This window comes from Hylaeus volcanicus, chromosome 3, assembly GCF_026283585.1.
Source record: "Hylaeus volcanicus isolate JK05 chromosome 3, UHH_iyHylVolc1.0_haploid, whole genome shotgun sequence".
NCBI lineage: Eukaryota > Metazoa > Arthropoda > Insecta > Hymenoptera > Colletidae > Hylaeus > Hylaeus volcanicus.
Genome location: NC_071978.1, coordinates 4,755,566 through 4,768,533, shown reverse-complemented (window position 1 = coordinate 4,768,533; position 12,968 = coordinate 4,755,566). Strand labels below are relative to the sequence as shown.

The 12,968-nt window shown below is 42.5% G+C and overlaps 1 protein-coding gene and 2 long non-coding RNA genes across 8 annotated transcripts in view; 1 reads left to right on the top strand and 2 right to left on the bottom strand.

Annotated features, from left to right (window-relative positions):
- The window catches only part of LOC128874102 (heterogeneous nuclear ribonucleoprotein K), a 112,908-nt gene that overhangs the window by 70,672 nt on the left and 29,268 nt on the right, over positions 1–12,968 (top strand). For all 6 annotated transcript variants that reach the window (XM_054118434.1, XM_054118439.1, XM_054118436.1 and 3 more), the window contains 3 exons: positions 953–996; positions 9,835–9,907; positions 10,688–10,798. In XM_054118434.1, the coding sequence (XP_053974409.1) occupies positions 953–996; positions 9,835–9,907; positions 10,688–10,798 (228 nt within the window). The remainder of the gene's footprint in view (positions 1–952; positions 997–9,834; positions 9,908–10,687; positions 10,799–12,968) is intronic.
- On the bottom strand, positions 1,011–7,336 carry LOC128874105 (uncharacterized). Its single transcript, XR_008456566.1, has 3 exons — positions 6,298–7,336; positions 1,858–6,229; positions 1,011–1,762 (listed from the first exon to the last, which is right to left on the bottom strand). It is a non-coding gene; the product is annotated as an uncharacterized LOC128874105 (long non-coding RNA).
- LOC128874106 (uncharacterized) lies at positions 10,871–12,381 on the bottom strand. Its single transcript, XR_008456567.1, has 3 exons — positions 12,100–12,381; positions 11,791–11,950; positions 10,871–11,528 (listed from the first exon to the last, which is right to left on the bottom strand). It is a non-coding gene; the product is annotated as an uncharacterized LOC128874106 (long non-coding RNA).

Here is a 12,968-nt window from a genome sequence, read left to right as displayed (position 1 = left end):
AGGATTGAACGTTCGACTGGGTAGCGAGAGGATGTTTGTTGAATTGATCCCGCTGCAAGGATAAACAGATTCTCAGATTCGTTTGATTCCGGGCGTTTCGTTTAACACTAAACCTACCCACGGTTCATTTGCACCTACTTCTACCTTGGACAAATGACTGGTCTTGAAAACCTGCTTCAAAAGTATTTCACACGGTATTAAATTGTATAATGCATGAAATATTTGCATATAATTTACATATTGTATACAAGAACTTTAACAACCAGTTGTGGTAGGTTTAGTGTCAACCATTTCAGACCTGGCGTCCAGAATTGAGGACACAAATTTACAAAGTTACCGACCCTATCGTTTCTTGTGCACACGAAGAAAGAGACCAGTTCTCCTCTTAAACTATCAGGATTTTCTTTTTTTCATAGTAATTTTAAATTGAATGTACGAGAAAAAAAAATAATTCAGGTCTGAAACAGTTAATGTAACCTAAGCCAGCATCTGCTGTCTCAGATTCCCGCGAAAATGGTCGAGTTTTCAATCCTCGATGTGTCGCGTTCATTTAATGACAGCAAAAGCCCTTCGAGTGTCTTAGGTCGCGTTGCAAACATTTCTCCAACCGTTCGCGCGATGGAATGAGAAAAAGGGCACGGATGGCGCTAGGGGTGGGTGGGATGGCCTTCGACGGTGTCCGTGGATAGCGGAAAAAGAGGGTGGAGAAGGGGTTACACGATTAAGCCGCGAATTAATCCAGCCGTGAGAGACGCGATGTCTAACTTGGTTGATGGTTTGTGCCCTGGCCCCGCCCCAACCCCGGCGTTGCCCCCCTGGTGTTGCCCTGCCGTTGCCCTGCCCGGAACGACGGACCCTGACTCGATCGGCAAATGGACCACCCTACCAACAATCGACAACAACCACCAACCAACCACCAATGAACCAACCACCAACCACCACGGCCCGACAGTACAAAGCCTCAATCATTGTACCCGATTGCCCCGGACCCGAACGGTAATGACCAACACCACTACTTAATGTCTTATTTTTCTTTGTCTCTAATTACAAGAATACCTAAGGCGGCGATATTTTACGTGGTCGCTGTGCTGTTTTTTTTCTTCTTTTATTATTACTTTTTTTTTTTAAACCAAGAAAAAAAAACGACAGCGACGGTTTCTCTCTCTCTCTCTCTCTCTCTCTCTTTCTCTCTGTATCTTTTATCTGTCTGTTTCTTTCTCTTTATATACTTTGTACTACAGTCTGTTTTGCTCTATCTCTCTGTCTTTCACGTTCACTTTCTTCTTACCTTTCTCTGTCTATGCCTCGCCTTAATCGCCTGTGTCTGTACGTTCAGTCTCTCCCGCCAACCACTCTCAACCCTGAACGTGTCCTCGAGCGTAGTCTTTGGCGTGGTTGCGCGATGATTCACAACCGGAATGATCTTAACCCTTTCGCTAATTGATCAAGTCACGAACCGTGGGTAAAGGAACACGTCCTTCGGCAGTCGAATTTACTCGCGCTCGTTGCTAATTGTTCAAAGGAACGTGCTTACATGCTTAATTAATAGTTTCATGCACTATTACGATTACTGAGCCCCTGTCGATGAAGTTCGTCGTTGCTTATGTGGGTACTTCTTTGGAAGATTAAGCGTACAAAGCATTGTTTGTTAACGTCTCACCCAGAGGAGACAGAAGAACGATTCGATTTCGCTACCTTCAATCAATAAGTGTGTCGCGACACCGTCCTGCGTGACACTTATCGAACATTCAGCGTATTCCTCCTGGAATCATACATAAATATGAAACCAGTTACTTTAGTTAGTAATTACTAATCGAGTAATCGTCAAAAATAAAATTGAAATAGATGTGTGTACACCTGTGGGAGATAGCAAATCCTTCGCAAATAGTTTCCCAGCTCAGCAGTGTTGACCTCGGAGCCTCCTCTGTGCACGTACGTCCGCAGCGAAAGGGTTGGGCATAGAAACACTCGCTCCCATTGTTGGTGTCCGTGACTACACCTGCCATATGGTTGCACGTCCTCTCGCTGTTCTCCGAGGCTCTGTTACCTCATGGCCACGAAGATCAAGACTGTCCTCTCGTTCCTGTGCCCTGGATCACGTGTTGCGCGTCTCCGTCTGCGCCTTCCATGAGATCGAGTGCTTTCACTGTTGCTGCAAAGTGGACAGATCAGGAGATCCACAGAGCTCTTCCTCGCGCTTGTTTCTTTGTCCGCGCTGGTAGCCTCTTCCACTGTCCTTTCAGGAATCCCCGCGAGGGGATTGCTCGCGGATCGAGCCAAGCAAGCGTTTCACAGCATCGAAGAAGAATGCTTGGTCCCAGGGGGTCTCCGTGAAGAGTGATTATGACTGACGGGACTCTGCTGGAGATTGGTCTTGGTCGAATTCGAACAGGAAGTCCCCGGTGAAGGGATCTCGACGAGTGGAAGAGTAGCTGGATGCTTGGGAAGTGTATCTTTGAATGAATCAGTGGATGAATCCTCGTTAATGCTATCAGAGCGTCCTAGAAAATAACTGAGCGTTTCTGAACCTCAACTCTTTCTTTCACAGTGCGTCTCAGTACTACGCTTCAAACTCAGAAATCCTTCTTCTAATTTATCAGACAAATCGAATCAGCTTTTCCAGGGAATTCAGCTTCAACGACTTCTCTACATTGTTTTTTTTTCCCCAAGAAAAAAGCCTGCTCGCGAGCTCATCCGATAGCGTCAGGCGGACCTAACGCCACTTCTTGGCTCTCGTTGAGTGCTACGCGAAGAAACGCTCCTCGAAACTTTTCTCAGTTGGCAAAACTAGCGGGGTCTTCTTGTCCAATTTCTAATTGCAGCTCGAAGGAGCTCCCGACACTTCTCGGACTTCCTGCGGCCAGAGACAAAGAAAGTCGACCGTGGTTTCTGTTACTTTTCAAACCTGGAGAAAACAGAGCAAGGAAAAATGCTTTCCTCGTTTGGGTGTGTCAAGACCATAGATATTCTCATAGATGGGAAGAAGTGAAACAAATGCTTGTTTTTCTGTTACATGGTTAATTATCTATGGGAAGAAATTTGTAGAATTTTCGGAAAATTCGTTAGGGTAGTTTATGCATATAAATTTCTTAGTTGGCTTTCTTGTAGAAAATGGAGGGATCTTTCGATGGGACCAAGGCTCTCTAGGACGTAATTATTCCTCAGGAGTCATCGGTATCTCCTCGAATAGTTCTCTTCATTCCTAGGTGGTACGAGGACACGTTGATTCCTCCTCTTTTTCCCAAAAATCTTCTTCCTCGACTCTTCATCCCCTATTTCCTCTAAGAACCAGGAAAAGCAGGCGCCTAAACTTTGCCAACTCGCCTGATGTCAGAGATGGGCAAAACTACTCAAATAACACTCTGGTATGAATTCTTGAATTTCGCTACATTGAAAATAAAAAAAAACACCATTTCTCCGTATCGCGGATCATTAAATTCTTTAATTTTTATGCAACGAGTACAGTGAACGTTCGAAATCTCTAACCAGCGTTTCCTATCTCTGGCACGGTGGTCTCCCGCTCCGTTTTCTATGTTTCTGTCGAGCAAACAATGTTTCTTTTTTCTGTCTCTCTGTCTCTGTTTTTACGTTTCACCTCGGATCGTCGCGCGCGCGGACGACACGCCCGACACCACACTCACTCGCAGAAAGTACCACACTCACGTTTTATGTCGGGGATATTGTACACCGTATGTGTCTCTCTTTCTCTCTATCTCTAATTTTGTTGTGGCTAACACACGGATGCTAATCCGTGGAACGAGGCGGTCTAAAGCCGATTCCACGCTTAACGTCGAATATTATCACGCTTACTTTCTAGGTACGCCCGACATGTCGAGGCATCGCCGACCGTCAGAGACCTGTCGACGTGATTAACGAACTGTCCGCAAGTCGAAAGTCATTAATGGCCTGTTTTGTGCACGCGTGTACGCGGTTTCCTTTGACCCCTTTCATTGCTGAAGACGCTGGAGAAGTTTGAGGGCCTGGGTGTGTGTGCGTGTGTTTGGCCCGTTGCTGAAAGCTCAGCTGTCCGCAGATGCCTCGGACGTGGACTGATACCGTTCGATTTGTCATTGATAATATTAGCTTGGACTCTCTCGAGGGAGGAAATTGATGGATTCCCTATAGCGGGGAGAAATTATTGGTTCTTTGATATACTTTGAAACTGTTCTATATTTTTAAAGTCTGAGTCCATGCTTTGACCACCGAGCAATCTATTCACAACAGCTACTAGTTACAATTTTTCATTTAAGGGTGAATAAATTCAAAAGCTTTTCATTCATTCATACCAGTGGTCTATTACCGAATTCCCTCAGAGGCTAATAATAATTTCAATCGTAAGGGGTTGAAACAATAGTGTCAATATGGGATCTGTTCATGACAATTATTTCTTACAATTTATTACGGTAGATCATGTCTTTCACTCTGTGTTCTATAGAGGGTTAATGGAATATATTCGTTTAATTCGAGTGGTTCCACACCTCTCAATTACCAAATACTCGTTCCTCCAGCAATGAAAGGGCGCAAGTGCACGCTACTCTCTGTTCGCGGTCTTCTATTCGTGGATGATGAACGTGGCGAACGTAGGAGATCGATTTCCCATCCTTTCGATACTGTGCACATGTCCACGCGTGTTCTCCGCACGCGGAAGCCTCACGAAATATCGAAAGAGTTAATTTGATGTCCGGGAGAACTCACGAGAATGGTGGAAATATGTTTGATCGAGACAACTAAGTTGCACGCAAGTTTATATGATTTTTTTTTTTTATTACAGGAAAATCGAACACTTTTAAAGGAGTCGTTTACGATTCACTAAATGGCTTCGTTCCCAATAATATTCATTCCGTAAGAGTGCCAGCAAATTCGTCGTCAGAGGCTTCATTTTCGCTGAAAACTCCGAGCAATTAGGGTATCTCATGGGCAATTGGAGACCCTTATCCCATTCGGGAGCGCGTGACACACGCGCACTCGTACGCTAACAAGAAATTTATCTTCGTTCTGGGACGTCACGTGCCCTGGTCGTAAATTTTTTTATCGCCAACTATAAAAGTCCTCGGAGCTGCCCTTAATGCGATTCCTATTCGCGGCCGAACGGACGTTTCGAGAATTTAATCGGGAAAGTTTTCGCTGTAACCTCCCTGTCGCGTACGTGGCTTCTCCTTTAGTGTAACAGTCACCCTAATCTTAGTATAATCCAGTCTTCGTAAAGGTAAATGGTGGCTGTCGTTAAATTAGTTTTTGTAGGGTAATTCGGCAATTACCAACTCGGAAATCAACAACTTCGCCAACATTTGCGTATCAATGTCTTTATTTTGAACGATAAATGCTATGGAACTCGCTCTCGACTCAAACGAAACTAATTTCCACCAGTCTCCAAAGGTTTCCCGCTTCGAACAAAAATTAGATCCAAGATCTAATCAGACCCATCGTCTCTAACTGGCGACTGTCTACACCTGTTCACGTTCATTGCAGACTAAACAGGCCCAAGAGAAAGAAACGGGTTTTCTTATCACCCCAGCACCCGTCGATACTTCCTGTTAGGCCACCAACTGGAGATATATTCACCCAGATAGGACACAAATTAAAAAAAAAAATATTTTTATCGCGATTCCTAAAAGCAGAACAGAGTCTTCTTTTGGAAGTGGACATTATACAGTTTTATAAATCGTCACAGAATTGAATAATTTCTTGTCATTGAAGTGTCTATACATAAGTGTAAAATACTTGGAATGACGTTATCGGATAATCCACTGTATTAAGCAAATTTTATTTAATAGAAGTTCTAAATCCGTCCGGAAAGATGGCAGTCGTAACTGGGTTAATATAATTTTCCATTTCAAGTAACGATCGACGACACCAGAGACTCGAGAACGTCTGCTTGGGGCCTCTGATCCTTTCCAGGTCGAACATCCGCGCCCAAACTTTTTCCAAGAAGAAACTTCATTGTTTCCCCGCTGCTTTTCTCTCGAAGGTTCAGTATGAAGCCAAAATGTAGTCATTTATTTACATTATATTATTTTAATTATTTTGGGACAGTAAGTTTTATTTAAATTGAACTTACATCGAACTCCCAGATTGTAGTTCTCTTCGATTTGTTCACACCTCGATAAACAATTTTTCTTTCTTCTCTCTTGCTTCCTTAATTTAACGTAATTCCCTTATTTTTTTTATAGATTAATCTCTTCCACAGCTTTACTAAAGAGTCCCCCAAAAAATCTGAAGTCGAAGCCATCTAAAAGTGACCTAAAATTTGACGTGTCCTACGAGACTACATTTTTACCTCAAACTGGAATCACATACCAAACGAGTATATGCGCAATTCTTCCTCCAGAGTCCATGAAAAACCTAAAATGACTAGGTCGACTTCGTTCCCGAGGCGATGACTTTCGACCGTCCGTCCAGCAAACACACACACACACTCACCCACGCACACATTATATACACAAACACACGACTATCCGTTTCGTTTTCAGCTTGTGTGACTGCTAAAAAAAACCTGGGCAAAATAACGAGGAGTAGTTGGGTGATGGCCGCTTTCACGGTTTACTAGTCGTCGACTAACAAACTGTTCCCTTCGCGGCGTGAATCATTGGACAGTCCCAATGATCGTTAGGAAGGTGTAACGCGTGATTAAACCCTCGGTTGGTAGAGGTTGGATGTTTTTCCAATAGCTGTTTGCAATCTGACGTCAACGAAACAGGTGGATACGTACGCATCGTCTAAACGGACACGTGACCGTCCTCGTGTTAACGCCAGATTAACTCGTTACGAAACCGTACACTGCGAAATCGATGCAAGAGATCGCCTGCAGACAATAATATTCGACTTATTGTTCTTGGCAGTTCAGCTTGACGTTCGCCCAGAGCGCACGACAGACCGATGGAGCATGCTAGGTCTCTGGTAGACGACAGAGATGGGCAAATCTCTGAACGCGATAATAAATTGCTTGTTGAGTCGTTGTATGTTTGAGAAGAATTAATAGACTACGGACTTTATAATGTATTTAAGGGAAAATATTTATAAAGTGTAAGACATATTTCATAGATTGGTGAATATTTTTAGGAAGGTTCATCCTTTCTCATCGACGTGGATCAGAAACCACCCCTAAGAAAATTCATAGCTTTCGTTTTTAAAGACCACTTGTGACCAACAATTCCTCTTATTTAAATTCGTATAACATTACCATTCTATTTTGTGTAAGTGCATATATTCTTGCTACCTTTAGCATATGTTTATAAAGTCCACAGTCTAGTGATTACAATCTAAGCCTTCGGATTTAATAACGTGCCAAATTTTCTTTCGTCATTACTAGTATCCAAAGTGACTCGAGTATTTTGCCCATCTCTTGTAGATGAACGTTGTCGTCGGTTGACTGCGAAGCTTTGGAAGAATACTCTTGGGCGATTTCGACGCTCGTCCTGCCAGTCGAGGGTTCACATTAACAATAACCACGCGATGGACTTTTTTTTTAAGTGTCCCAAAACCGCGATTCGGCGATTTTCACGTTCGTTTCGCTGGTTCGGCGTGTGAATCGATTTCCAAGCGGTCGATTCTGGTGAGGAGAATCGATAAGAATGCGTTGGAGAGGGATGGCGATGGAAGAGATCACGTGGCGGAAATTAACAGTGCTCGATTGGAACGTTGCGTGTTTGGAGGATTCCTTCTTCAATCAGGGTGGCTAACGAGTTCCTCGGACGATTTTTCGCGGTTTGAAACTTGCAACGACCTGCTTTTTTCACGTCGTTAGGCCTTCGCATCGGCGATAGTTTGCTCGATAGTTTGCTATTTTTTCTAACACGAATTAAACGAGAATAAGTTGCTACGTTTCCACGCTAATTTTTATATTCCAACCTCCGAATCGAAAGTATCCAAAGTGTCTGTATATTACAGTATATCATAGCCGTGAATTGACTTCTAGTAGCTTGAAAATTACCCGCTCAATACACCGACGACATCCTGAAGTTGATTAATCGTCGGTGAATTCATTGGCTACCCTGCTAATGCCGACTTCTCCAAGCAAACGATGGTGAAGGGGGTCGGCCCCGTGATCGATACGCAGTTTCCGGTTTCCTTCGAGCACTCTCGTGATCAGTAGTAACAGAGATCACCGTGATGTGTCGAATTGAAATTCCAAGTTGCTACGAGTAATCCTCCCCCCTCACCCCATGATCCTCTCGCTTATTCTCTCCTTCGAGGGAAACAAATAATTACCGGGAAAACAAAGCCTGATAAGAACGAGTTCCAGGCAGCCTCTCGTCTCTCCTCGAATATCGTTCGAGTTCCAACGTTCGATCGAGTGGCTCGCTCTACGAAAGCTGCGGGGAAAGCCTATTCTTTGCTCGAATCACGAAATTGGGGTTTTGTATGAAATCCTCGCGATTTACCGTAATTTGTTTAATTTAAGAAAAAGCTTTCTATCATTTTAAATAGGGGAATATATTAGAACTTAATCAGGTGGTCTTGCAATTTCTTGTCAGAGCCGTTGCAATATTTGAAAAGTAATATTACGAATTTATTAACGTCTTACGAAGAATCGAACAGGCGACTGAAAGTAACGAGCAACGAACTGTGAGTAGACGTAACATTACGTCAGCAGCAACAAGCTGCGAGTGAAAAGACGAAACTAGACGTTTCCCCGCAGTTACGGCGCAGGCCAGCGAGAAGAACGAGCAGAAAATAAAGAAAGAACAGACGGAGAGTCGCCTTCTAGTTGATTTGTGTCCCAAGAACTGAAAACTTCCCTGTTTATCTTCGAACGGACCCAGGGAAGTTTCCCGGTGGCTCACGGGGGTGATATTTTCTGCCGTGGCTCTGTCCACATTTCATTCGGGGAAGAACACTTCTCGCGGAGAGTTAGAGCCGGAGATGGGCACAATTTTTATCCACGTAAAGAATTTCTAATAGAAGATAAATCTTTTCACCCGTAACTCGTTGAACTTTAATCGTGAGATTGTAGATTACTGGACGCTGACGAAAAATTATCCGACCCGTTAAGCTTTGGGGAAATTGCGAGGTACTGTTGCGCGTTAATTTCGATTGTCATTTCTTGTACGAATAAAGTTTTGCTCATCTCGGACTGGAGGCGAGACGCTGCTGATCATTTGTAAATGAAACTGGCGCGAGTAGCGAGGTCGAAATGACGAAATTCCTGGAAAGAGCGAAAGATGGAGGGAAATTAATCACGAAATTGTGGCCTAGTTGCGATACGATTTAATAAGTTTGAGGTTGAAAAGAATTTCTGTAAACAGTACAGTTTGTTCGAAACTTGGCGCAGAAGCAAGTTTTATCGTTCTCTCTTCTCTTTTTTTAAAATTGATAATTTATAATCTGATACTTTAGGAATAGCTTCTCAGAAGTATGAACGATCTCCAGTTTTAATCAAACTTTGCACGCAGATGAGGCATTAAAAAGCATCGAATCTGTATTTTTTTCTTATTCAAAGAGTAAAAGCCCTCAAATTTGTGAATTAAATATCTAGTAAGTTAATTAAAAAATTAAATCAATCTCAATTTGAAATAGTTCACAGACATTAATCGAAAAAATAAAGAATAAAGTAAATTGAACGGCAAACTTAAGGGACTCTAAATATCGTCTGGGATCTCAAGTTGAGCAAATTGAGTGGAAAAACTCTTTCGATCGAGGTTCCTTCGTCCTTAACTCGCGTCAGGTTATGCTACAGTCAAGCAAACGCAATTTCCGCCTGTTGGTGGTTAATTTTCCACGAAGGAGAGGGCTCCGTGGAGCAATTTTGCGAGAGAAAAATGAAGGGCAACCTGTAGCACGTAATCGCACAGCCATCGAGAACCTGAGTAATTGTTGGAGTCTTTCTGATTCTAGGGTGCTTACCATCAGCTCGGATCTGACCACCGTTCTTCAGGTGTTGAACGAGGTCGTACCTAATCTCGAGGAGGTGAGTGTTGCTACCAGAAGAGGATCACACGGGAAAAAAAGTGATTCGATCGTGGGACTTTTCACATGTTTCTTACTTCGTTGCGTTGATTCCGTACTTAGACTCCTGTATGAACATTCGGTCAATTTCCTTGCGATTTTAAAACTTCGAGTGCTCAGATGTAACGTAGGTTCAACCACGTTTTCTTTCTGTTTTACGTAGAGCAATGTTTGAGTGTTTTCGAGAGACGAGTATTTAAATAGTGAAAGGTCCATGATTCGTGCAACTTCGTTGCAATCTAGAAACCGTTTCCCTCGTGGTCTTCTGGGTTCAGAGGACAACATACTTAGATAAACTTTAGAACTCTGTCCATATATTAACAGATGCCACTGAAACCGAATCTGGTGCAGTAACTTGCAACGATACTATTTGATTTTCAAAAATATAGAGTAGATTCTACCGAACAAAATTAAATCCACTTCGTACGGTAGACAAAAATTTCATAAAATTGCATAGCTATTTACCAATAACAAAAATAGTTCCCAAAGCTACTTTATTTTCCAATCACCCTTAAATCGATCGATGAAAAAAATACGCGTGAAACGGTTGGATCGACGTTTTTCCCCCCTCCTGTTATTTTTGCGTGCTCGATACACCCCTCTTTTGCGAAACACCCTGCTATCGGTGCAAGCTGTGGTATAACGAACGAGGGATGCCAGAATAGCGAATGGAAATTTAAGAGGATCAGTTAGACGTCCGACGACGAGTCTGTTCCGTGCTGAACGTTCGAAATGATTTCAGAATGGATCTCGACACGGCAGCGATGAGATCGACGTGCGCATGCTGGTGCACCAGAGCCAAGCTGGATGCATCATCGGCAAAGGAGGCCTAAAGATCAAGGAGCTCCGTGAGGTGAGTCATTTACTCGCAGCATGCCACTAAAGCTAAGTCACGAGACAACATTACTTGCGCGTATTGCGCGTGCCAAGGCCTCTCGCGATCATTGAGATTCAGCCCACGAAAATTTTGTTCTCGAGTATTACGAGAGCTCTCGATCAGGTTTTCCTTCTACTGGAACATTTTTCATTATTTCACGTTTTTCTTTATTTTTGGCCTCCTTGAACTCTCTGATACAATTGTTCGCTTTTATAATAATTACAAAAGTAGTTGGTTAGATTCGATGATCCAATATTTGTTAACAACAGAAATCTTCGTACAAGTTTTCAATTTGAGATTGGAACAATTGTTCGACCTTTTCCCTCCACAGTTGGTGTTAAAAAAAAAAATCATTTCCTTTAAATGGTAGATCAGAGAAGCCTTGGCAGGCTATTTAGATTAGAATCTAAATCGTCGCCATTAAATCGTTATTCTTACAACCGATCCCTCCCCGTTCTGGCTGAGCACGAACGACTCATCGCAGAAACGCGGTTAATAAATCTGGAATTCAACGTTCACGAGGACAATGAAGAAATTATTCCATTCCTCCTGTCGTTTTCTTTCTTGACTCACGTAGCCGCGCCTTCTGCGGAGGGAAAACAATGAAACGCTGTTGCAGCTCGATAAAAAGTGTAGGACGAAATCAGCTAGCATCGTAGAACGTTTATTATATCGATATAAAGTCCTGGCTCGTTTTTCGAATCGCCTGGAAAAAGATTAATTAACACGTTATTCCAAATTCCATTCCTGGTTATGACAAAATTATGAAAATCTTTTTATTTGACACGCTATATATTTACAACATCGATATTTCAAAACATATTTCGTAATTTTCATCTTAACGATACAAATTTGCGATGTCCAGCTTCAAAATTTTATTATTTTCGTCAGTACTCGGTATTAGAAACGTAAAATGTCTGCCGGTCGCGAATGTGTTAAGAAGCTTAATGTCATTCACCAATGCTCACCGATGCTTTTGATGAATAGACACCTATCTTGCTACCCCGAAGAGCTTGGAAGCCACTGATTTAAACGACAAAACGATTCCAGGTTTGCAAAGTGTCTCGTAATGCCTCGCAATGGATTAAACTCCCTCCCGAAAAACGTCGACGAGCCCAGCAACTGAAACTGACAATTAAGTCGTTTTTAATTAGCGATCCCTGGTCGCGGCCATATTTCACGTAACAACGGGGCCAGGCCATGCTGGAATATGCAACGTGGCCAAGTGGCTCGTTACGTTTTCGCGTACAGAAGAGGCAAAACCGAACGATGCAGACCTTTTGTCGTGGGCTCGAGTATCTCGCAGCACGCCACTCGACCACCACCGACTTTCCTTCTCAGCTTTGTCGGCGTTTCGTTCTCCTATTTCTCCTTCATCCTTCAACTGTCGATCTTGACACAATCCTGGGTCTTTTGGGTCAGTATCTTCGGCTGACTAGGGAAGTTGAACTCCTATTATTGATTTCGATACTTTAGAGGAAATTTGATTTGGTTAGATAGTATTAGATTGGTAGGATAAATTGTGGACGTATGTCTGTTACATTCGCAGACTGAAACTCGTAAAAATTTCTACCAAGTTAAAATTTTGTCTCGAGACTGTAGAAGATTAGATAGTCTTACGTTTCTCATTGTATTTCATTTTTTAATCTATTTAACACTAAACCTACCACGACCGGTCAAATTACCGTTTTGATAGCTTAGTATACACTTCTTGTATGCAATGTATGAATTACATTTAAGTCCTATAAATATTCGTACCCTCAGTGTTTATCAAAGAAGTTTGTCTAAATCAAATACATTTTTCATTATAGATACACACACATGTAAAATTTATTTACGCACATATTTATTTTAGAAAATTTATTTGGTAACGTCAAACCTATCATTTAATTTAATAAAATTTCTTCGATAGACATAAAGGGTACGAGCATGTATGGGAATGAATGTATGTAGAGAGTAGTCTTTCATCTTGACCATTGATGAATTATTCGACCCGAATTAGCATCGATTCGTTGTATGTAGAACACGTATTCAATGTCCACGAGTGGAAAAACTCGCCTGGTGGAGATAATGAAAGCAGCCGTTGCAAACGATGCCAGCCACAACCCCTTTTCCGTCTTGGGTAGCCCAAGGAGGGATGAAGACG